The 26977-nt window shown below is 44.9% G+C and overlaps 2 protein-coding genes across 3 annotated transcripts in view; both read right to left on the bottom strand.

Moving 5' to 3' along the window:
- The window catches only part of ZBBX (zinc finger B-box domain containing), a 350269-nt gene extending 334795 nt beyond the window's left edge, over positions 1–15474 (bottom strand). Inside the window, exon 1 of the mRNA XM_077488037.1 lies at positions 15320–15474. The gene's annotated coding sequence lies outside the window, so the exon portion shown is untranslated. The remainder of the gene's footprint in view (positions 1–15319) is intronic.
- Positions 15475–25028: 9554 nt separating this feature from the next.
- SERPINI2 (serpin family I member 2) overlaps positions 25029–26977 on the bottom strand; it is an 86912-nt gene continuing 84963 nt past the window's right edge. For both annotated transcript variants that reach the window (XM_077488036.1, XM_077488035.1), the window contains exon 9: positions 25029–25467. In XM_077488036.1, the coding sequence (XP_077344162.1) occupies positions 25391–25467 (77 nt within the window). In that variant the 3' untranslated portion in view covers positions 25029–25390. The remainder of the gene's footprint in view (positions 25468–26977) is intronic.

The raw sequence follows: 26977 nt of genomic DNA, 5'->3' as shown, positions 1-26977 counted from the left end.
CAATGGCAGACATATGCAGCCCCACCAGGGCCCAGCAGCTTCACCAGTGCCCGTCACATGCAGCCTGCCTGTGCCCGGATCAAAGTGGCAAACTCTGAGGGTTTGAATTGCTTAGGCCGCAGTAACAAATGTCCCACCTCCTGTGATCCCATCACACTGATTCAATGTCCTGTCTTCGGATCAGCATGCCGTCTATCACAGGAGTAGGGACATTGCTACTTCGGCCTGGACAATTCAGCTACGTGACATGCAGAGATCGCGGCGGCGAGGAGGAAGAGGGAGTAGAGGACTGGGGCATGGCAGGGTGACACTCCTGCAATGGGCGGCACCTGGGGAGGACCTCACCCCTTTCGCTATGGACACTGATCTTGTGTTCCTGATAATCAGGAACACAGATCACAGTGTCCATGCAGTGAGCCCCCCCCCCCCCCCCCCCCCACAGTAAGAAAGCACAAACAGGAAACACACTTAACCCTTTGATTGCCCATGAAGTTAACCCCTTTCCTGCCAGTGTCCTTTATACAGTGTCGGTGCATATTTTTAGCTCTGATCACTGTATTGGTGTCACTGGTTCCCAAAAAAAAAAAAAATGTTAAAAGTGTCAGGTGTCTGTCCGCCACTATGGTCGCAGTCCTGCTAAAAATTGCTGATTATCACCATTACAAGAAAAAAAAAAAAAAAAGCCATAAATATATATATACACACCTTTTCCCAATAAAAATCACAATTTATTGTGATTTTTTTAATCAAAAATATGTAGCAGAATACATATTAGCCTGAGCTGATAAAGAAATTGGATTTTTTAAATGTTTTTATTGGATTTATAGCAGAAAGTAAAAAACATTGATGATTCGTGTTGCCGGCTATAGCCAGTGGCACTAATCATCATTCGGAGAGAAAAAAAAAAAAACACATACCACACACAGGGTGACCATACAAATTCCCTACTGATCCAACTGAATTTTGATCCATGTATGATCAGCTTAAATGAGAACGGAAAAATGTTAATATGAAAATTTTATTTTATTATTATTTTTGTTTACATTCCTTTTAATTAGGCAGTACAAAGAGTAATGATGACCTGCAACATGTAAAAACCCATAGCAACCAGATTTTAATTTATTAAGAGTACCTTGACTGTGTTTATAGTGACAGCATTTAGCACTGGCTTACTAATTACTTAGAAAAATGGGTATTTTCACGTGGGACAGAAATCGATCAGTCGTTCAATCCATGAAGAAGAAGGAAAAAAAAAAAAAGGTACATTTGTGCAAATGTTCCTAAAAAAGCAGATCTAGGTTCATATTTGCATTTGTCACAGTGAAAGGAACGGATGATTTTAATACATTTACATTAATCTTAATTTTTTTTTTCCCTTTTACTGGGAGACAGTGCCATATCTTTGAGAAATGATCCTGCTAGGTCTCATCTATGGGATGGAAGGCATCAAAGTACTGTTCTCGAGCTATGACAATATAAGCTGACAGATCAATGCAAATATCCTATTACTTTCATCTGGTAAAGTCAGGTGCAAGAGTGGATTAATTTTATCCGTGCAACCAAATAAGAATAACATTTTAATGAATTCCCCTCAGAGATTGCAGAGCAATCATGGCAAAATACAGCTTAAGACCAATACATAACTTCAGGCCCAGTTTCACTGGAAGGTTTATTGCACTACAATTTATGTTAGTCTCTAAGAGGCAGTTAAAAAAGCAGGTAGACATATTGTTACTGGAGAAAAGCCAGCTCAGTAGATTGTGATACCTTTTCGGAACATTTTGGCCTGGTAAAAAGGTATTATCTTAATTAAGCTGTATTTGTCATTAAATCATTATAGTAATAAAAGGTGATTGTTAGTTTTTTTCAAAGTAATTTAATATCATTATACAGGTTCTGCATATTTAAGAAGTGTGTACTGAGTAGAAAGGAACCGAGGGGGGCGGGGGGGGAAGTCAACATTAAATATATATAGCCACATTTGGTTTTCTATCTAGTGAGATTCAGAAACATAAAGCACTCTTTTTTAAGGGCTAATATGCAAACAAACTGTAATCCTGCATACTAATGTAGCTGGGTGCAGGTGCCTATGTGTTCCACCAGCTCGCTCTCCCACCACTGCACTACCGGCCATGTGAGACAGAGAGCTGTGGGTGTCTGTGTACCAGAGCCCAAAGCTAAAGGGACCCGTTGCTGTATGCACCTACAGTCAAGGAGAGCCAGTTTGGAACCAATTGTGAGAAATGGGACTTCTGGAACAACTGACCAACAAGCATATGGGACCAGACCTGTCACCTACCAGGAGCGGTGAGCATAAATACAACTCTTAATTCCTTGCTACACACAGTTGGCAGCCTATCGGCCATTTATTACCCACGCTTTAAGGGACAGCTTCTATGCACCACCTTACAGAAGGTCCCCAAAGTAAGCCGGCTAACATTGATAATTAGGCACCAGTACTTTATAGCCACCTCCAGGGGTAGCCTTTTTTTTTCAGGAATGCTTACACCCTGCCCACTGTTGGGGTTATATGAGTAGTGTGCACATGAAAAAGACCTTTCATTTTTTTAGGGTTAATGTTGTTAATATTTACCCTGCTTGCACCATAAGTTATAAGTCAGCATATTTCAAACAGCATAAATACTGCGCTAAAAGCCTAAAATGTATACCAAACTTTAAAGCAGTAACTCTACTGTGAGATATACAGTCCCATATCATGTATTCTTATACGAAGTTGCGCTGAAAAGATTCAACTTGATGCGCCAAACACAGGTGATTTGGTAAGGTCCAAAAGTGATGAAAAAATACTCTTCCCCAGTGTCCACACAATCCACCACCTTACAGTATGTGATCCTTCAACTATTGCCACCACCATAGAAAAATTGCTCACTTACCAGCTTGCACAGACCTCCCATAACGGGTCAGTGACACTTGTGGCTTATACCCAGCCAGGGACTTTGCACCATCCAAGGGTCCTCTTAGACATGCAGATCAACCATCCAGGTGGTGCTGTCAAATATGATCCCCAAAATATAAAAGGCTCACCATAGCATAAAATCCTTAATCCTAATCAAAATTATTGCACTTACATCAAAGAAAATGTATTTTCCACTTTAAAAACAAACAAGCTGGCCAGCAGACTCAAGGATCACAGCGACGGTCCTCTTACTGATACAAGGCACTATTATTTCCACTGACAACAATGATGAAGCACCATTCCTTCCAGTGACAAACATTGGGGTATTATTCCCCTCACTGATAGAAGGCACTATAATTCCCACTGACACCAACAATTAGTCACTATTCCTTCTACTGACATCAATGAAAGGAAAATGATTCCCTTTCACTGACACAAACAGTGGAGCACTTTTCCTTCACACCAACGATAAGGAATTATGCTTTTTACTGAAACTGACAGGGAATTATTCCTTCCACTGACACCAAAGATGAGGCACTATTCCTTTCATTAATATCAATGATGGGGAATTATTTCTCCCACTGACACAAAGGCAGGGCATTCCTTCTACTGACAACATTGGTGGGGAACTATTCCTCCCGCTGACACCAAAAATGGGACACCATTCCTTCTACTGACAACAGTGTGGCACTATTCCTTTTATTGATACCAGTGATGGAGCACTATTCCTCCTACTGACATAAAAAATGGGGCATAATTAATGACACGGACGCCAATGATCGGATACTATCCCTTCTACTGACACCAACAATAGGGCACTATTCCTCCCAATGACAATAAAAATGGGGCATAATTAATACCACTGACACCAGCGATGGGGCACTATTCCTCCCATTGACACAACGGTGGGACACTATTCCTTCCACTGACAATAAAAATGCGGCATAATCGATGCCACGGGCACCAATGATGGGACACTATTCCTTCCACTGACACCAACAGGGAATTATTTCTTCCACTGACAATAAGAAGCCAGCAAAATGTCTCCCACTGATGAGGCGCTGACGCCAAAGAAGGAGCACTATTCTTCCTCCTGCTGACCGTTGGGTGGAGTGACGTGCCGACGTCACCGTGGTCCTCGAGTACCAGATGGAGGGGCCGATGCTAATCTGTATTTTTGCCTTTAAAAACATTCTATGTGATATAAGTGCAATGATTTTGATTAGTTGGAATAAAGTTAAGGACTTTATGCTATTTTGCCTTTTATATTTTGATAATCATATTTGACAATGCCTCCTGGATGGTTTATCTGCATGTCTAAGAGGACCCTCGGATGGTGCAAATGCCCTGGCTGGGTATAAACCACAAATGTATGTTAATGTAACTCTATACATTTCTACCAGAAAAAAAAAAAAAATCTATCTACTGTATCTCACAAAAGTGAGTACACTCCTCACATTTTTGTAAATATTTTATTATATCTTTGCAAGTGACGAACACTGAAGAAATGACACTTTGCTACAAAGTAGTGAGTGTACAGCTTGTATGACAGTGTAAATTTGCTGTCCCCTCAAAATAACTCAACACACCAAGCCATTAATGTCTAAACTGCTGGCAACAAAAGTGAGTACACCCCTAAGGGAAAATGTCCAAATTGGGCCTAATTAGCCATTTTTCTTCCTGGTGTGATGTGACTGGTTAGTGTTACAAGGTCTCAGGTGTGAATGAGGAGCAGGTGTGTTAAATTTGGTGGTATTGCTCTCACTCTCTCATACTGGTCACTGGAAGCTCAACATGGCACCTCATGACAAAGAACTCTGAGGATCTGAAAAAAAAGCTGTTGCCCCACATAAAAAAAAGGTGACCTAGGCTATAAGTAGATTGCCAAGACCCTGAAACTGAGCTGCAGCACAGTGGCCAAGACCATACAGCGGTTTAACAGGACGGATACCACTCAGAACAGGCCTCGCCATGGTCTACCAAAGAAGTTGAGTGCACATGCTCAGCGTCATATCCAGAGGTTGTCTTTGGGAAATAGACGTATGAGTGCTGCCAGCATTGCTGCAGAGGTTGAAGGGGCGGGGGGGGGTCAGCATGTCAGTGCTCAGACCATATGCTGCACACTGCATTAAACTGTTCTGCACGGCTGTTGTTCCAGAAGGAAGAGTCTTCGTAAAGATGATGCACAAGAAAGCCCGCAAACAGTTTGCTAAAGACAAGCAGACTAAGCTGGATTACTGGAACCATGTCCTGTGGTCTGACGAGACCAAGATAAATGTATTCGTTCAGATGGTGTCAAGCGTGTGTGGCGGCAACCAGATGAGGAGTACAAAAAGACAAGCGTGTCTTGCCTACAGTCAGGCATGGCGGTCGGAGCGTCATGGTCTGGGGCTGCATGAGTGCTGCGGGCACTGAGGAGCTACAGTTCATTGAGAGAACCATGAATGCCAACATGTACTGTGACATACTGAAGCAGAGCATGATCCCCTCCCTTCAGAGACTGGGCCAAAGGGCAGTATTCCAACATGATAACAACCCCAAACACACCTCCAAGACGACCACTGCCTTGCTAAAGAAGCCGAGGGTAAAAGCAATGGACTAACTAGGCATGTCTCTAGACCTAAACCCTATTGAGCATCTGTGGGGCATCCTCAAAACGTAAGGTGGAGAAGAGCAAGGTCTCTAACATCCATCAGCTCCGTGATATCATCATGGAGTGGAAGAGGACTCCAGTGGCAACTTGTAAAGCTATGGTGAATGCTATGCCCAAGAGGGTTAAGGCAGTGCTGGAAAATAATGGTGGCCACACAAAATATTGACACTGTGGGCCAATATGGGCATTTTCACTTTACTGTATCTATCTTTTAGAGCTGCACGATTATTCATTTAAAAATAAATATTGCAATCTCGATTTAACAATCTTAATCTGGCATTTCCACAATTCATGTAACAAGTATAACAAGTACAGAGCCATTCTCTGCTCACAGCTGCCAAAAAAAAAAAAGAAGGAAAAAGGCAGCCGGCAAAGTTTAACACAACACATTGCTCAGCGCTGAGATAAAAAGAAACATTGTATCATTTGGTTCTTTTAGATCAACGGGATGAACTTTGGTCTGCAAATGAGGCGAGTTTAACCACTTATGCCGCGTACACACGATCAGAATTCTCGTCGGAAAAAGCTAAGCTAGTTTTCCAGACGAAATTCCAACGGAATTCCGCTCAAGCTGTCTTGCATACACATGGTCACACCAAGTTCCGATCGTTTATAACGCGGTGACGTACAACGCGTACGACAGGACTAGAAAAGGGAAGTTCAATAGCCAGTAGCCAATAGATTCTGTCTCGTAGTTGAATCTGAGCATGCGTGATTTTTGGCGTGTTTTTCCGTCTGAAAAATTTAGAACATGCTATCAATTTTTGGTTGGCGGGAATTCAGACAGCTAAATTACGATGGAGCATACATACGGTCGCATTTTCCGATGAAAGGCTCTCATCTGTCTTTTTCTGGCCGGAATTCCGATCATGTGGAATAAGACTAAAGATTAAAGAGCAACTGAAGTCTGCTCACATAATTTGTAGTAAAAACATCTTTGTCATTCTGAAGCTTCTCTCCAACCACTTTGCATAATATATTATATATACTGTGATTTTTTACTTGCCAAACATGCTGCAGAAATCTCCCTCCACTGGGTCTGGCTGCATCCAAATGTGGGCAGCTGAAGCTGCTGCCTGTTCACTTCCTGGATTTACATAGACACACCTCCATCTCTGCTGCTCTCATTGGTCCTCAAGACTCATCCCCCCCCCTCCCTTCTTGGCAAACTCTCACGAGAGTGAGAAAGAGCTGTGCATAATGTGAAAAGCCTAGGCTTTTTACCAGACAAGAAACAGGAAGTGTGTTGTATAAGGTATTTACTGGCAGAAAAAAAAAGAAGAAGGTTTTACTAGCCAAAGTTAAAAAAAACGTGGAAAAAGTGGAAAGTTGAAAAAAAAAAAAAAATTACTGAAGGTCAGCTTTAAGCCTTCTGACATGTGTTGCTTAAAAGTTAAAATCAGAATGTTTTGCTAGAAAAAAAAATTACAATTTTAAAAACCCCCAAACATTACATATATTATAAGAATGAAATGGCGGTTGTTGCAATATTTTATGTCACACTGTATTTGCACAGTGGCCTTTCAAAAACATTTTTTTGGGAAAAAATACACTTCAATGAATAAAAAAAAAAAAAAAAAAAAAAAAAAAAAAAAAAACCACAGTAAAGTTAGCCCAATTTTTTTGTAAAATTGGAGAATGATTGTGTTACACCGATAATCCTGATCTTTATTCTAAGCAAAAAAAAAAGTGATTCTCATTTTTTCCAGAATCCTGCAGCTCTAAAAGTCTACATACCCCTGTTAAAAATGTCAGGTTTATGTGATGTAAAAAAAAAAAAAAAAAAAGATTAGACAAAGTCAAATCATTTCAGAACTTTTTCCACCTTTAATGTGACCTATAAACTGTACAACTCAGTTGAACAACAAACTGAAATCTTTTAGGTGGAGGGAAGTAAAAATAAAAAAATTAATTATATAACATGGTTGCATAAGTGTGCACACCCTTAACCACTTTGCGCCCGTGCTATTGCCGGGAGGGTGTCCCTGGACGTCCTCCTGTTTACTTCCCTTGGACACAGCCAATCACAGATCGTGCTAAATGGCCAATCACAGCGGCCATTTAGCACTCGATTGGAGATTCCAATGAGAGCATGAGATCATCTCTCATTGCCAGCTTTCCCTCCTCACACAGAGACCGCGTGTGAGGAGGGAGAGCTTTCTGCTGCAGCGTGAGAAAAAATAAATAAAATAAAAATGATTATATATAGATATTCCCAAATAAGCTGCGCTATACTGATCCGATAAATGCTATGTGAAGCAAATGAGTGAATAAATAAAGCATGAAATCAAAAAATATTAACAAAGTGCAGACAGGGAAATGCATATACTAATGTTCAAATATTAGTCCATCATCCCATCAACAAAAAACGTTTTGCTTGTAATCTCCAACGTGTTTTAAACACACCACACCGATATAGGAAAAGTGTCTTCAGAGTTTGCAGGAAAAAAGAGGACTTCCACCACCAACACTACTGCCGCTTACCAGCTACACTGATCCCATCTCAGAGACCAGATATCGCCAAATCAAAAACGCTTCCTCTGAGTCAGGACTGCATGGAGGGTGTATCCTCTTTAAGCGCTTGGTTCAAATGGTTAGAAGAATCCTACGGCCACACCGCTTATTCCAATGGTTAGAAAAATCCTACGGCCACACCGCTCATTGCCCAGCACATATAATAACGAAAGGAATCGCCATAGTGTGATATAGTCACGAAATTTAATATAATAAAAAAGATTGCACTTACATCAAGTAGAAAAAAACTTTGCTTTGTAAAACAAACAAATTCGCCGGCCGGCTTAGTAACGCTGCCCGTCGCTTCCGGGTCCAGCGTAGATCGCGGTGACGTCAGTACGTCGCTCCTCCCTATATATATATAGATATATAAAAAAACACAACACAGTCCCCACAGTTCCACCTGTCCCCAGTGCCACCCATCAGTGCCATTTGTCCCCAAGTGCCACCTGCCTCCCAGTGCCACCTGCCCTCTGTTATCAGTGTCATCAGTGCCATGTATCAGTGCCACGTATTAGTGAATCTGTCATCAGTGCCACGTATTAGTGCATCTGTCATCAGTGCCACGTATTAGTGCATCTGTCATCAGTGCCACGTATTAGTGCATCTGTCATCAGTGCCACGTATTAGTGCATCTGTCATCAGTGCCACGTATTAGTGCATCTGTCATCAGTGCCACGTATTAGTGCATCTGTCATCAGTGCCACGTATTAGTGCATCTGTCATCAGTGCCACGTATTAGTGCATCTGTCATCAGTGCCACGTATTAGTGCATCTGTCATCAGTGCCACGTATTAGTGCATCTGTCATCAGTGCCACGTATTAGTGCATCTGTCATCAGTGCCACGTATTAGTGCATCTGTCATCAGTGCCACGTATTTGTGCATCTGTCATCAGTGCCACGTATTTGTGCATCTGTCATCAGTGCCACGTATTTGTGCATCTGTCATCAGTACTCACCCAGGAGCCCCACTGGTACCCCACACAACATGCTGCTTTCTAGCCTCCTGATGAAGGGGGTCTATTGAAAAAACATAGATCAGGGGACAACCCTGATGCACTCCAGAACCAATCTCAAAGGACTGCCCAACCATTAACAAGAGGAAAGCTTTCTGCAACCTTATACAAGACTTTCAACCAATCAACAAAAACCACCCAGCAGACCGTACTTACTAAGGTGCAACCATGGGTACTCATAGTTAACACAATCAAAAGCCTTTGCCTGATCCAATGTCAGCAAATACTTTCCCCAGCCTGCAGCCCTGCACCGCTCCAAAGCTTCCCGGACAGCTAAAACCGATGTGAAGGTGCTCCTACCCGGGATCAAACAATGCTGATGGAGAGAAAGCAAAGACTCTGCTACTGACGATAGGCGCCAGAAAAATATCTTTGCCAGCACCTTTCTATCGACATTGAGAAGGCTATTGGGGCACCAATTCTCAATCATTGAAGGATCTTTACCTTTGAAAGAAGAATCACAGCTGAGTGCCTCATGGAAAGGGAAAGCACCACCCCCCCCCCCCCCCCCCCCTCAGCAAGGCAACTGTTAAACCTTCTACCAAATGTGGGGCCAGAATAGACTTAAAAGCTTTGTAAAACTCAGCCGTCAAGCCATCTGGTCCAGGTGACTTTTTGATGGCAAGTTGTTCAATTGCCTTCATAACCTCTTCAACTGTGATCTCCTCTGTCAAATTCATCAATGGGACATCTCCGTCATTTAGACCTGGAGTAGAGTCCAAAAAGCTTTCCATCCTGTCACAGTCAAGCTATTTCCTCCCGAGAAGGTCAGCATAAAAGGACCTCACGACCTCCAGGATCCCTGACCTGGACTTTGTCAATAAACCTGTACTATCCTTAAGGCCAATGATCGTTTTAACAGTTACACCTTGTTTGCAGTTCTAGTAAGGGTCAGGCGAGTGGTACTTCCCATAGTCCCTCTCCAGAACCAAAGAGGCATGCCGGTCATACTGACACTTCCTGAGAAGGAGTTTCACTTCAGAGATTGCCCCAGGATCTCTGAAGAAGAATATCCAGCTTCCTCCGTAAATGTTGGTAGGTCATGCATTTGTTAAACTGTTTTTTATTGACTAGGCCCCTGAAGAATCCAGTGATTCTCTTTTTGGTCAACTGCCACCACTCAGCCTCGCTCCTACAAAAGTCCAGGGTGGTCACCTGTGCCTGAAAGAATTCCTCAAAAAGGAGTGTCTAACATGTTCTTTGTTTTGAAGAGTCGAATTCAATCTCCAGATGCCCTTGCCCCTCTGAGGGGCATCTGAAGCATGCAGGACCACAGATAGCATACAGTGATCAGAGAACTCTACTGTCTGCACCACTGGGGGCAAGGAAGTAGAGGTCTCCTTTAAAAAACACCTATCTATCCTACTCTGACTACTACCTCAATGAAAGGTGAACCCGGTGTCATCCGGGAGGTGCTTAATGTGCACATCCACAAGACCAGTATCCCCAACCATACTATTTAAAAAAATGAAATCCTTCCTGTCCTTGGGCCTAGTTACTGTATTAAAAGGCACCTTAAAAGACCACTTGCTGGGATGTAAAAAGAGATGGCTTGATCCTTGAAAAAGGCAATTCCTGTCCCACTTTGTGTGCGGCCCATAAACATTAATTAGGCGCAGGTCCTGACCTCCCACAAGGATGTCTAAGACCATATATCTCCCAAGCTCTACCTCAATAACCGCCGGATAGTTACCATGCCGGTTTCAAACACCACCACCACACAGCTGTAAGGCTCAGCCGCAAAAGACCAGTAAGATGGAGCATACCTCCACTCTCTCTTGGCCATATGAATATCTGCCAAGGAGGTGAGCCTAGTCTCTTGCAAAAATAAAATTTCAGCATCTAATTGGCTGAACAAAAAGAAGGCCATAGAAAAAGCTCTTACTGACTTAATGCTGGCGACATTTATTGTCACCACTTTTAGCGGAGGGGGAACCGCCATTTGTGTTATTGGGTGGATTGCTTCTTAGCTCCCCTCTGCTGCTCATCATCAGAAGCCTTTCCTTCTTGAGGCCACCTCAAACTCCATTTCAGAATCGGAACTTTGCTTCAAAAAAGCCCCAGAAGAGGAAATATCCCACTTAGAGGACTTATGATGGTTGGAGACAGGCACTGGGGCTTCCTGACCCAGTTCCGTCCGCACCGCCTGCTTCTTCCACCTCCCAACCTTCCTTCTCTCCTCCAGGTACTGCAGGTCAGCTTCAGAGATGCCCTCATCCCTTGCTTTTTTCTTTAAAGTCTTCAGAGAAGACTTCTTTACAGAAGAAGAAGCTGCACCCCTTTTGATAGCCCCCCCACCAGGAGTGGTAGAGAGTTTCTAGACTCCGGGGGGGTAACTGACTCTGGGACACAGACTTGGAAGGTTCTGGCACAAGAGGAGAGGGTACAGTAGGCTGGGGGGAGACAGATACAGAAGGAATACTGACAGACACAGGAAGGGTGGCCACAGGAACTGGAGAGGGATCCTGAACAGGACCAAGGGAGTCGGTCACCACAGAGGAGGATGGTACACCAAGGGCCTCCAACCTGTCCAACCTTGACAAGTCATCTATTACCGCCCTCTCCATATTGTGCCAGGCTTCAGGAAATCTGCTGTAGGGGTGGCCAAGGCGCAGGCACAGGTTGCAACTGATCATCTGGGTGCAGTCCTTGGCAGTATGACCCTGACCCCGACACAATGAACATATCAAGGCTGAACAGGAGGAGCTTTTCTCCACAGAGGTGACACAGCTTTGGCTGACCAGAGTAGAAAATAGTCATCTTATCCCTCTCTATAAAAGCTGAGGAGGGCAGGTGACGGAACAACATTCCCATCCCTGGCCAACCTGACTTACCGACCAACCCCCAGTCCAGATGTTACATTCAAGAATTTTATTGGGCTTAGTCAAAACGTCACCATAATTCCTTAACCAGATCTCTAAATCTCAAGCAGGAACACTCTCATTAGTGAGAATAATTGTGATCTTTTTTCACTGTCGACCTTTGTGAAACTGCAACTGGGGCCACACCTTTGCATTCGGGTCTTGACCTGCACCGAGCCTCATATCGCTCCCAGAACAGGTCAAGACCCTCTGGCCTGCTGAAGCCAATAGTATACTCTCGGCTCCCAGCTACATGTATTAGGGCATACAGGTTGTTTGCCCCAAAACCCATCTCCAAAATCATACCCACCACTGCACACCATGCTGGAGGGATTGCACCACTTTGCCATTTAATAATCACTACATTTCGTCTCGGACCCCCAGCAGAAGCCAGAGACCCAAGACCAGCTTCTAGGGTGCTCAAAGTGGTAGCTTGTAGGGGGGGAAATACGCTTGGAAGTGGAGTTACCAGGAGCACAGCGTACCACCTGAGCAAATGTAGGCTTGTCAGGGCCAAGGCCCCACACTGATGTCACAGTAGTCTGTATATTATTATTATTATTATTTGCTTGGACAATTGTCCATCACACTTGTACATTTTCCATCAGGAATAGTCACAATTTCTGCTGTAATACCAGCTGTCTCCTGAAGCTGAGCTGTAGAGTCGTCAGCAGTTGTGGGGCAAACAGCTTTAGACTTAGCTAAAAGGATGGTTAACAGGCTGGTAGTTGACACTTGCAGTTACTTTACAGGAATGTCATTTTTTAAATGCAATTTTTGCTGCACTGCAGCATCAGCAGGCACAGCATTGCTACACATGGGACTAGCAACCTGACTGTCACTGGGCACGCTTTCAGCATTACTCATGGTACTAGATGGCATAAAAACTGTTGTATCCCCTGCTTGGGGCTTGGCATTATCAGGCACATCATCAGTAATGTCTTCATCACCAAACACCAGCTGATCCCCCTGAACAGAAGACTCCATTGCCTGGATGTCCCTCAGCATGCCTCCTGAGTCCTGGGAAGGCATGGGGCTGCTTACCTCTCCCTGAGGGGGTAGGGGGTCAGAATTGGGGGTCTCCTCCTCCACCTCTGCCATCCTTCCAAACCTTTGCTCATTGGAAAACTTCTCCTTGAAGAGCTCATCTCTTCCTTCCATCATGGACACAATGGTTTCCTGGTGTTCTAACCGGACTTTGGCCAGTTGGATTTCTGATTCCATTGATCCACGGTTCCGGCTGTACAAGCCCTCACGCTGCTTCCGCAAACGCTTCAGGTCTGCTCTGAGTTTGTAGAGCTTGTCTCTCCTCCTATTCAGGGCTTTAAACCCGGCTACCACTCACTCCTGAATGGCCTCCTAGCCATCATCCTCACCAGGGGCAGCGAGATCCCCAGCCATGTCTTGTACAGGGGCAGGCATGTCACCCGAGGGCCCAAGAGATGGCTGCGATCTTAAAGCAGGAGAGGCCACACTGGCCTCCATGGCTTCCCCAAGGAACCAGGAGGGCTGGGAGAGATTTCACCACCACTCCTCTCTCACACAGATCACCTGGAGGAGCTTCAGAATCACAGCAGGAGAGACATCTTCCTCCTGACACACCTGTGCTCCAATGATGGGTGGGGCTCTATTCCTCCCACCGACACCAACGATGGGGCTCTATTCCTCCCACCGACACCGACGATGGGGCTATATTCCTCCCACCGACACAGACGATGGGGCTATATTCCTCCCACCGACACAGACGATGGGGCTCTATTCCTCCCACCGACACCGACGATGGGGCTCTATTCCTCCCACCGACACCGACGATGGGGCTCTATTCCTCCCACCGACACCGACGATGGGGCTCTATTCCTCCCACCGACAACTACGTTGGGGCTCTATTCCTCCCACCGACACCTACGTTGGGGCTCTATTCCTCCCACCGACACCTACGTTGGGGCTCTATTCCTCCCACCGACACCTACGTTGGGGCTCTATTCCTCCCACCGACACCTACGTTGGGGCTCTATTCCTCCCACCGACACCTATGTTGGGGCTCTATTCCTCCCACCGACACCTACGTTGGGGCTCTATTCCTCCCACCGACATCAATGTTGGGGCTCTATTCCTCCCACCGACACCAACGTTGGGGCTATATTCCTCCCACCGACACCAACATCGGGGCTATATTCCTCCCACCGACATCAATGTTGGGGCTATATTCCTCCCACCGACATCAACGTTGGGGCTCTATTCCTCCCACCGACACCAACGTTGGCGCTCTATTCCTCCCACCGACACCAACGTTGGGGCTCTATTCCTCCCACCGACACCAGCGTTGGGGCTCTATTCTTCCCACCGACACCAGCGTTGGGGCTCTATTCTTCCCACTGACACCAACGATGGGGCTCTATTCCTCCCACCAACACCAACGTTGGGGCTCTATTCCTCCCACCGACACCAACGTTTGGGCTCTATTCCTCCCACCGACACCAACGTTGGGGCTCTATTCCTCCCACTGTCACCAGTGTTGGGGCTCTATTCTTCCCACCGACACCAACGATGGGGCATTATCCCTCCCACCAACGATGGGGCTCTATTCCTCCCACTGACTCCAATGTTGGGGCACTATTCTTCCTCCTGCTGACCACAGGCTCTATGCATTTTTTATTCCAATTGACCGCCAAGTGTGAGATACTGATCACTCCTGTGTAGAATGTCTGTAGAACCTCCGGTCTATATCCATCCACATCTGCTCTTTGTCAGTAAATGTGGTCTTATTGTATTATTTGTGTTCAGCCTCTGCATGTCCTTCACTTCCTGTGAAGTTTCAGGGACAGGAATTAAAGGGAAATCTCCTCAATGTGACAGTACTGAGGTGTAGGGTCTGTGCAGCAGTGGCAAGGACATACATGGTGAGGGCATATATTATATGGTGAGGGCATGCATGGCGAGGACGTAAATGGCGAGGGCATATATGGTGAGGACATATATTACATGGTGAGGACATACATGGCAAGGGCATACATGGCGAGAGCATGCATGGCGAGGGCATGCATGGTGAGGACGTAAATGGCGAGGACATATATTACATGGTGAGGGCATACATGGCGAGGGCATATATTACATGGTGAGGGCATTCATAGCAAGGACATATATTACATGGTGAGGACATACATGGCGAGGACGTAAATAGCGAGGGCATAAATGGCGAGGACATATATTACATGGTGAGGGCTTGGCTGAGCTCACCCTAACACTGACTTTATCAATAAATGACAACACACCCTCTGATCCTTCACACAACTATCCCCTCCATAGAGTGCACAGTACACCCACCATCTCTCCCACACACGTGTTCGGGACACTCACCGGCACTATCGGGGAATCCACCTAATAAACTGAAAACTGCGCTTTAGATGACACGAAGAACAATCGGGTTACATCACGGACAAACTTGTGTTTCTTGTTGCTAAGCAACCAACCACTCAGCAACAGGAACCACCGAGGTCCCGCCCCTCGGCTGTTTTGATTGGTGAATGCGGAGGAACTCACCTGCGTGTTTGACGTCAGAGATCCACGCCCTCTGCACAAACGGCTCCCGTCAGCAGGGGGTGTGTGACCGATACAGAAAGAAGGGGAATGGGGTGTATGGCTAGCACTGGAGCGAGGCATGATATGGCTGCTTGTCGTTTCTAAGGAATTCCCTTTATTGGAGTTTAGCTCAGAGTATAAAACATCCGGAGACGTTGTGTTGTATATTCTAAGGAAGGGCTCAGCAACATCAGTATTCCAAGTGTGGTGAAACTACAAATCCCATCATGCCTTTGGGTGTTAGTCTTGTAATGGCTCATGGGACTTGTAGTTCCACAAGTCAGGGAGCGGAGTTTACCTACACCTGCTAGGGGAGTCTTCACAGCCGCTGTAATGAGCTATGTTGAGCACCATGAATCATTGAAGGCTTACATGTGTCTTGATATGCCCTGCTTAGAAATGCATGGACACACATCTTCACAGGCCGTCCACATGTGGGTATATCATCACTCAAGTCTGATTGGCCTGTATGTGGCACCTTATCACTAAGGCAGAGAAGTGTATAACGTTATGACCACTGACAAGTAAAGTGAATCGCATTGATTACCTCATTACACTGGCATCTAATAGGGGGATATTAAGCAGCAAGTGAACATGTTGTCCCTGAAGTTGAAAGCAGAAAAAATGGGCAAGCACAATGATCTGAGCAACTTTAACAAGGGCCAAATTGTAATGGCTACAAATCAGGGATTTGCAATTAGCGGATCTCCAGCTGTTGCAGAACTATAAGTCCCATGACGCATAGCAAGATTCTGACAGCCACAAGCATGACAGCCAGAGGCAGAGGCATGATGGGACTTGTAGTTTTGCAACAGCTGGAGGTCTGCTAATTGAATATCCCTGGGCTAGAGGGCAACTCCCAATCTGCAGCTCTTGTGGGATGTGGTCAGGACCTACCAATAGTGTCCCAAGGAAGGAAAACCAGTGACAGTGTCATGGGAGGCCAAGGCTCACTGATGCACATGGGGAGCAATGGCTTACCCTGTGTAGTTTGTTGTGTATGGGGCTGCTTAGCTCCAGACTGGTCAAGGTGCCCATGCTGACCCATGTCCGCTGTCAAAAGTGCCCACAATGGGCAAGTGAGCATCAGAACTGGACCATAGAGCAATGGAAGAAGGTGACCTGGTCTGATGAATTCAAGAATGGTTTGAGATTTTAGTTTGAAGTGTTGTCTCGGCCTCCAAATTCTCCAGTTCTCAGTACAATCGAGCATCTGTGGAAAGTACTGGAAAAAACAAGTCTGATAAATGGAGGCCCCACCTCGCAACTTACCTCACTTAAAGTAAAACTAAAGTTTTTTTTTTTTTTTAACCGATTGCCGACCAGCACACGACAATGTACATTGGCACAATGGCAGGGCTGCGCAAATGGGCGCACCTGTATTTCCCCTTTAAGACGCGCATTGTGGGTGCGCCCTCTGCATACTCCGTGAGCGTGCCCGGGGGTCCCGCATACTCGATGTCCGCTGGGGGCCCGCAATCATGTCACGGAGTGGCAAATCAGGGAGATGCCTATGTAGCCTAAGGCATTTCCCTGTTCTGCCTAGCAACATGACAGAGATCTACTGCTCCCTGTCATCAGGAGCACTAATCCCTGTAATGTTGTAGTGAGCCCACCCCCCCACCCACAGTTAGAATCACTCCCTAGGACACAATTAACCGCTTGATCGCCCCCTAGTGTTTAACCCCTTCCCTGCCAGTGTCATTTACACAGTAATCAGTGGATTTTTATAGCACTGTTTACTGTATAAATGTCACTGGTACCAAAATAGTGTCAAAAGTGTCCGATGTGTCCGCCGTAATGTCGCATTCACGATAGAAATCGCAGATCGCTGCCATTACTAATAATAAATAATAAAAATGCCATAAATTTATCGCCTATTTTGTAGACGCTATAACTTTTGCGCAAACCAATCAATACACGCTTATTGCAATTTTTTTTTACCAAAAATATGTAGAATACATATTGGCCTATACTGAGAAAGAAATGTGTTTTTTTTAAATATATTTTTGGGGGATATTTATTATAGCAATAAGTAAAAAATATTGCTTTTTTTCAAAATCAACGCTCGTTTTTGTTTATATCGCAAAAAATAAAAAGCGCAGAGGTGATCAAATACCACCAAAAGAAAGCTCTATTTGAGGGAAAAAGGGACATCAATTTTGTTTGGGAGCCACGTCGCATGACCGCACAATTGTCAGTTAAAGCAACGTAGTGCCGTATAAAAGTGCTCTGGTCAGGAAGAGGGTAAATACTTCCGGGCTGAAGTGGTTTAAAAATAACAAACATTTTATACTTACCTGCCCTGTGTAGTAGCAGCTCAGATCCTCCTCTTCTCAGGTCCCTAGCCATCTCTCCTGGCTCCTCCCTCTAGTCGAGTACCCCCAAAGCAAGCAGCTTGCTATGGGGGCACCCAACCCGAGGCACTGCTCTGTGTTCATTCAGACACAGAGCCCTGGTTCTGCCCTGTCCCCTCCCTCCTGGCTAACTGACTTTGACTGATGGCAGCAGGAGCCAATGGCACCACTGCAGTGTCTCAGCCAATTAGGAGGGAGAGTCCCAGTTGGCCAAGGCACACGTGGACATCGCTGGACAAAGATGGGGCTCAGGTAAGTATTGGGGGGGGCTGAGGGGGGCTGCTACACACAGAAGATTCTTTATCTTAAAGATAGAAAAAGCTTCTGACTTTACAACCCCTTTAAATGATCTTCTACTAAAGGCTTGGTTGCAGATACTACAACAGAAGTCTAGTGGAGTGCCTCAATGGGTTATGGTGGATGGTCATAATGTTATGCTGAGCAATGTATTTGTTTCATTGAACAGGGTTACTTTTTCAGTTACTTTACTTTTATGTAAACCCCATTTTTTCGTAATAGCAAATTTTATATGCGCCTGTGTTTGTCTCACTGCAACCAAATACATTTCTAGCAGTGGAAACATTTTTATCCTTTTGGTCAGATTGGATCCAGCCACACACCAGAGACATCTTTGGTTACTTCTTGTTACACTGTGATCTTTGTGCCTGTTCATGTCTCTCGAGGAAGCCAGCAGTACCTTGGAATGACCATCACCTATGTATACATACAGGTTCATTTGTGTTTTTTCCTGCAAAATTTGGTGTCCCTTTATTCCTATTATTTTGATATTATTATACACAATTTATATATATATAGTTTATATTTTATAGATTTATATAGTCAAGCTGTATTACACTCAGGTTTTGAGGATATGTGTTTTTTTTCCTCTGTCATAATCTGTTTATTTTTATTTTATATATGTGTGATTTTATTACCAGTTCTTCTGTATCATCATTTTTATGTGTATTCTTTGGAACTTTTCCTCCAGACCTTATGAAGGGGGATTGTGTGGCCCCTGAAACATGTTGGCTGTTCTTGGCCCTGCTTGTTGTAACTAGTTGAACAATAAAGACTTTGGACTCCTAAGAATGTTTTATAATCAATAGCTTACAGCCTTAGTTCAGGTAAAAGGGGGGCGAAAGAGGAGAAAAATCTTTTTCTAGTAAAGGTCCATATGACGTGATAGTAAAGTCTTGTTTTTTTTTTTTTTTGTGTGTGTTTTTAAATAACAAACATGTCATACTTACCTGCTCTGTGAAGTGGTTTTGTACAGGGCTCGCTCCTGCCGCGTGCCCCCACAGCAAGCAGCTAGCTATGGGGGCACCCAAGCCGAGACACTGCTCTGTGTGTCCATTCAAACAGAGAGCCAAGGCTCAAGATAATAAAACCTTCTGCCTTTAGAACCACTTGAACAATCTGGCTCCTGCAGCTCTTCTTCCTGATCTGGACAGATTGATGCTGATACAGAAATAAAAGACAGACAGGAGCACAGGGTCCAGTTTAAAGGCTGTACCACACTTTATTTCGTTAAAATATAACACACTTCCTACTGAGCTGCTTTTAACAAAATGGACCATCCTTAACACATCATCAGTAAGGCTTGTGAATGATAGCAGGGGAAAGTCCCAGTGTGGTTTGGATGCAGACCTGCCCACTGCACCATACAACTGACACTCTCCAAGCAACGTCCTATGCCACTGATAGTCTTCGTGACAGAGCCTCACATTAAGGCATTAATTAACATTAATGCATTTCGAGGGAGTTCCCTCTTTGTCAAGCCTGTCCCAAACAGTAACCAATGGCTATTTATGACAAGCAGGCAAGAAAGAAGTGCTGCACTACACAGTGCCAGCATCAAGACCCAATACCGCCACACTTTTTTTGTTTCTGTAAGGATTTTTCATTTGGGACACTCTTTGACCTGACACCTAGATTCAGTAGTAAAAACCTGACAGGCATTCGAATCCCTCTCTACTCTGTTAAAAAAACAAAAATATAAAATGTTCAACATGTAGCTTCCAGGCTCGTGTGTGTGGCCTGCTAAAAGTTGGGCACCAGGAAAAAACAACTGCAACAGCTCCTTATGTATTAGCCTCCATCACAGTGCCGATTCAGTGAAAATGTAAGCAAGTGCCACCGGTTTGTGGGCTGCCCATCCTTACCTACACACTGGCTCCCAAAGTGCTGGATACATCCCAGTGGCTGGGTCCAAATATTGTAATCTTTAAGGAGGGGTGGGCTCATCTGTCCTCCATCTATCCCATCAGATTGCATGTGCTTCCATTGTGGAGTCTCTCATTAGTCAGAAATAGGACTACAGGTAACAGGGTGCCTTGCCGGGGTCTGTAGCTTACGCATGCATTTGCAAGTGTTTACAGACTAAACCCCTGTTTTTACCGCATACTGTTAGACAGGTTCATTTGGTTCATTCAGCTGATCGGTAAGTAGAGCTTGGATTTTTTCCTTGCATTTTTCCTTGGTTGATTTTTGTAATTTTGTTGCCCTCCAATGCTCCTTCCTGTATACAAATGTTGTAAGCAGCAGAGGCTGACAATTAAACTTTGGTGGGGGAAGTTGTCGTCCTGTACAGGCCTGGTCACATGGGCTGTCAGGTCGTGATCTGTCTGTGTAGGGGACTGTAGAGTCTGCCTGTCTTTCCCTTCTGGAAATGGAGTGCTGATGAACTCGATGAAGTTAAGACTCCTTTCACACTAGTACAATTTCTCCTGCACCTGCCGTTGCACTTCAACGCACAACAGTGGAAATCACTATTCTCTATGGTCTCTGTTCACATCAATGCAAGGTGGTACTTTTGAGGCTCCCTATATTCACAAAGTTGGCCACCTCTGGATAACAGGATAAATAAAAATGCAGCTGTTCTTCAGTTGATATTACACTTCCCTGCATACTTTTGTAGCTAAATACTTCTGGAAATGTTTTATGGCTCCTTTTTCTGAGACTTAAATACTGTTAGGCCGCGTACACACGCGCGGACTGTTCGCCCAACTTTGTCCGTCCAACAGTTTCAGCAAACAGTCCACTCAAAATTAGCATGGACGGACATGCCCACACACGACGAACGAACAGTTTGCTGAAACCGTGCGCGATGACGTGAACAGCACGTACGACGGGACGAAAAATACGACGTCCTATACACTGCATTATAGCTTTCGGCGTGAAAATCCTTTCTGAGCATGCGCGCAACTTTGTTTGACGAACAAGCCTACACACGAGCGGGCTGTTCGCTGAAACAAGGTTTCAGCGGACAGTTTTTCGGAAATTCCGAAAAACCTTGTCCGTCCAACTGTCCGCTGAAACTGTCCGCTGAAAGCCCACACACGAGCGGACTGTCCGCCCAAACACTGTTCAGCGGACAAAGTTGGGCGAACAGTCCGCCCGTGTGTACGCGGCCTTACAGTTTTTTTGTTAAGATCCATAGTACCATAGCTTTTTTTACTGCAATTATTGCAAGTTTTGTCAGTGCGCCCTTCATCAGCGAATTCCAATGTCGTCCCCTTCATCAGCGAATTCATCAGCGAATTCCAATGGCACCAATTCCAATGTCGTTCCTCTTCAGCCATTGGACAGCCACTGATTACATAACTTGTTTGCATGGGCATAGCAGTTAAATCATCTTCTGCTCTATTCTTGGCATGCCAGCACGCTCCATGCAGTGCACGATGAAAAACTTAAGTCCACCTATAGGTAGGTGGGACTCTCAGTAGTCATAATGCGAACCACAGTGGGTACTGTATAATTCCCTTGAAAATGTAGTCCTCTCCATTCGGTCTGCTGTTTCATCTGTGTTTGACATGCCTGCTTTAGAATATCAGCATCTAACACTTTATAGGATTAGTCCACTTTCTCAGAAAAAAAGTAACCAGTCCCCCCGCTGTACTTACCTCCATGGGTTATGAGCTGTCGCTGCCCACACAGGTAGTGTAATGGCACAGGGATTTGGAATCACTGCCCTTCTTCACCTCTCTGTAGGGCTTTTGGGATGGGTCAGAGTAAATCTGATCAAAATCGGTGACAATCAGACAATTAGCACTGACCAGTGGCGGCTGGTCGGCCCTGCACTTACACCGCTCACCCTTCAGCTTCTTCCTACTCCGCGTCTCAGGCTTCACAATGCCTTCCTCCTCGGTGGCTTCCCTCCTACTTCCCTCGGCATGGTGGCCAATACAATCGCTTCTCCTCTCAGCTAATCAAGTCTTACCCGCTTCCTGATTGGCTAGGAGGAGAATCAGGAAGACACTAACGAATATCACTATTCGCTATTATCACACAACTGGGTGGGCTCAGGGAGCAGTGCCCTGTGCCCCGAGCCCTCCCATTTTTGAAGTCAATTAGAGCCTCTAGCTCTAATCATGCGCTTCTAAAAAAAAAATACAACACAAAAATAAAAGACGGACCACCACTGGCACTGACAATCAGAATCAATCTGATCTATTTTGTAAGCTCTACAGAAAGAAGGCGAAAAGGAGTGGGGATTTCAAATCCCTAGACTGCTACACTGGCTGCATGGGTACTGACAGCTTATCACCCACAGGGGGTTAGTAGGTAAGTACAGTAGGGATGGGGGGGCAGGGAGATGAAGGGTGTAGGCTATCATTTTAATTTTTCAGAAAAGATGAACTAAAGCAGTCAGTGGCGGCTGGTGGTTTTTCTTTTTTTGGGGGGGGGGAACAACCACCCCCCCCCCCGGTTGGTTGGTCGGTCATCCAGCCCGGCACTTACCTTTGTCTAGGGGTCCACTTCCTGATTGGCTGGGAGGAGGATCAATGTGGCAATCATGAATATTCATTCGCTACTGTCACACAACTGGGTGGGCTCGGAGTGCAGTGCTCTGCGCCACAAGCCCACCCTGAATCATGTGCTTCAACCCCCCCCCATTGGAATCCATGTATATCAGGGGCCAGATGCATGGATAGGGGGCCCCACTGAAAGCAGGATATATATATATATATATATATATATATATATATATATATACCAGCTGCTCTGGTTTTCCACCATGACTGTTCAAATTTCGGTACATGTTTACCCAGCTTTACACTTTTAGGGCCCATTCACATATGCACATTACCATATGTTAAGACATAAGTACAGTATATGTGCATTTTAATCCACTGCTATTAATTTCCAATGGCACCCCTACATGCACGTACACTACAGTAGAGCTGCCACGATGAGTCGACGTAATCGATTACGTTGAATACAAAAATGCGTCGACGTGCGTGCAGGGCGTCGATGCGTCAGTATCTCTCATTATCTCCCACTCTCCTCCATGCTGCCGTCCCCCTCTCCTCTCCCCCCTCCGTGCCGCCGTCCCCCTCTCTTCTCACCCTCCGTGCCGCTGTCCCTAGGGGGTGCAACGGATCGTTACTGATCCGCGATCCGAACGGGTCACCCCGCTCGGATCGGCACATGCCGCAATCCATGGAGCGCTCCGCGGTCTCAGCCTTAGGAAAGGCCGCGGCTTCGGCCTAGCTCCGAAGCGGTGGCCATCTTTCTACACCCAGGCTGTTTACACTGTGATCGCTCCGACGGAGCGATCACTTGTAAACAAACCGGCGTCATGTCATGACGCTGGTTCCTCTCTCCCCTCTCTGTACTAATCTGTACAGTGGAGGGGAGAGATCGGATGTAAGCAGCCCTGCCTTCATTTCCTGAAGTACCCAGCAACACCCTGCCTGCCAATACTCTGACATACCCTGCCTGCCCATACTCTGCCATACCCTGCCAGCCCATAATCTGCCATACCCTGCCAGCCCATACTCTGCCATACCCTGCTTGCCCATACTCTGCCATACCCTGCCTGCCCATACCCTGCCAGCCCATACCCTGCCTGCCCATACCCTGCCGTACCCTGCCTGCTCATACTCTGCCGTACCCTGCCTGCCCATGCTCTGCCGTACCCTGCCTGCCCATGCTCTGCCGTACCCCAGCCATGCTCTGCCGTACCCCAGCCATGCTCTGCCGTACCCCAGCCATGCTCAGTTGTACCCCAGCCATACTCGGCCGTACCCAGCCATATTCAGCCAATATTACAGTGGGGGAGATTGTGGATATTACAGTGGGGACTATATGGTGATGGAATTTTCACAGGTTTTTGCAAATTAAATTATTATTTGCTGATCTGAAAAATGATCCGATCCATGACTCTCCGCCGTCCCCCTCTCTTCTCCCCCTCCGCGCTGCCGCCCCCTCTCTCTTCTCTGTGCCCACCTTCGTGCTGCCGCCCCCTCTCTCTTCTCTGTGCCCTTCTTCGTGCTCACGTCCCCCTCTCTCTTCTCTGTGCCCCCCTCTGTGCTGCCACCCCCTCTCTCTTCTCAGTGCCCCCCTCCGTGCTGCCGTCCCCCTCTCTCTTCTCTGTGTCCCCTTTTGTGCTGCCGTCCCCCTCTCTCTTCTCCCCCTCCGTGCTGCCGCCCCTCTCGGTATCTCAGGATGGAGAGTGGAGGTAGGAGCCGGTCAACCCGGCTCCTTCGTTTTCAGAATGGACAGAGTCAGTAACCACTGACTCTGTCCATTCACATAACTGAAACATTGTAACCTCCTGTGATTACGATGTCTCAGTTAATGAATGGAGAGAAGCCGCTGTCTCCTCTCCATTCATTATCAGTGCAGCAGAGGCTGCAGAGAAAGGGACTGGGGAATCTGTCTCCAGTCCCTTTCCCTGTCTCAAATGGGAGATGTCAGAGGTCTGTTAAGACCCCTGATATCTCACCATAGCCCCCCCAACAGGGCTGATAAAAAAAATTGCAATAAATAGATATTTTTTTTTTTTAAATAATAATAAAAAAAAAAAAACACACTGACACTGTCCCCACACACCCTCCCCCTTATGTACTTATTTTTTTGTAAGGTTATCCAAAGGATTAATTAGCTAATAAAAAAAAAACACTAGATTCATAAAAAATAATAATAATAATAATCGGATAGTCGTTGACTAATCGAAAAAATAATCGATAGATTAGTCGACAGACAAATTAATCGTTAGTTGCAGCTCTACACTACAGTAAGTAAAATATACACCGGCATTATAGCACATCAAAATCCATGGATGTGAATAAGTAACATAATGCTCTCAATCATCAGCTATTATCATAGACTGGAAAATCTGGTAATTAAAGTTGATCATGCTTTAATTAATGGAGAAAAATTAACAATCATTGCTTTTTACCACATGTACATATTTAACATCTATTGCCCATGGATGGGTAAAAGAACATTTTAGAGTAACGAGACACACAACATGTTCAAGGATGGAGCGATGTCTCATTAACCTTTCATTTCTGATGAGGCATCTGCACATGTATTTTTTTGGTTATTTTTATGATTACTAATATGTCATGTTACAAACCCTTCACCATTCAAGGCAGTGAATATAAGATATGTCACATGTAATGACAAGAAAATAGCTGACATATTTTGATTTTCATTGGCTGGACACTGAGAGCTGCTCCGAAAATGTGACTGTTTATTCTATTTATAACGATTCTACATCTCGACCTCTTACATCACTCACATCTGGATTCGTCACCTTTCCCATAAACAGAATTGATCCTAGAGGAGGAAACCATACATTAGAAAGCAATGATATTTGACAGGAAGATCATGAAACAATGGCAATCAATAAACAACTGTGTTTGTTCCGAATTATAGATAATCGTTCCATTGAAATATGTTTGTGGAGATTACTATAACTAATTGTGTCTCCCATCATGAACGGGGGTTCATTAGAGTTGGGGGTTCATTTTTCAGAGACACTGAAACTTATGTCATTTTCAGTTCCATGAAATTCCTGCATGGAAATTCCTGCAAGAAAGATATAGATCTTAAATGAATTTCACATATTTAAGAGGTCACTCAGCACTGGCTGTTCCATGAAATAATACATTAACCTGATCCTCCTCCCGTCACACTTTGCAGCTTGAATGCAGAAGAAACCATGAGATATCACTCTCAGTTATGATGGCCATTACCTTTTACAGACAATAAATCAGCTTCTGTGGTCTATTTTGGCAATGAAAGTTGCAGGTGACATTGTCATACATCATAAATTTTTCTCAATTGAGGAATTCATGAGCATGCTGCTGTAGTAGGCAATCCATTACACGCTATAATTGTGCACAGAAGCAACTATAACACTAATATTTATTTTAAAATCTAAAAATTTATGGAATATAACCTCAACTAAAAAAAATCTACTGTACAAAAAAAGAACTCAACTTGTGTATATAACACAATCTTTAAAAGGGAATGGGCCTTTAATATGAAGTTGAACTCTGCATGCTAAAACGTACGTTGGGATATATTCCTCAATAGCTACAAAGGATATAAATCCACTTTCTGTGAACCAAATGCCTTTGTAAACCTAGTTATTACTTTGTATAAGTAGAGGTGACATCATCACTGTTCTACACCTAGCTTGTGCAGAGAGAAGAGCTGTTTTAGAGACCTAACAGGTCTACCTTCAACATGTCTACCTCCAATAGGTCTACCTCCAACAGGTCTACCTCCAGCAGGTTTAACTCCAACAGGTTTAACTCCAACAGGTCTACCTCCAACAGGTTTAACTCCAACAGGTTTAACTCCAACAGGTCTACCTCCAACAGGTCTACCTCCAACAGGTTTACCTCCAACAGGTTTACCTCCAACAGGTCTACCTCCAACAGGTTGCCTACAGAAAACTACATGAGGGTGGTAGATACAAGACCAGGCACCTTGCACAAAGAGAGAGCGGCACTGACTGGATTTAAAACACAAACTAAGATTCCAATAAGAATAAACATGCTTTTTATATTTAGATATCATTTGCTTATCCCATAGATCATCTTTATGGTATATCTATGTAGTATTGCTTAAAGTAGAGAAATGCCTGCCAACGTTTTTTAATGTGTCCCACTGGGTAGATTTTAAGACATGTGCAGAACGGAAACATTTTGTTTTGTTTAGTTTCAGATAAATTCATTATGTTACCAATTCCGTTTTGTGGATTCATTTTGGAATTTGTTTAGTTTTGTTTAGTTGCATTTTGTTTATTCATTTTCTAACAAATTCCAAATTTTCAGAG

This window comes from Lithobates pipiens, unplaced genomic scaffold (genome assembly GCF_037356315.1).
Source record: "Lithobates pipiens isolate NorthernLeopardFrog02 unplaced genomic scaffold, aLitPip1_a1.2 Scaffold_18, whole genome shotgun sequence".
Taxonomy (NCBI): domain Eukaryota; kingdom Metazoa; phylum Chordata; class Amphibia; order Anura; family Ranidae; genus Lithobates; species Lithobates pipiens.
Note: the sequence above shows the minus strand (reverse complement) of the source record. Positions and strands in the feature narration are given on the sequence as shown.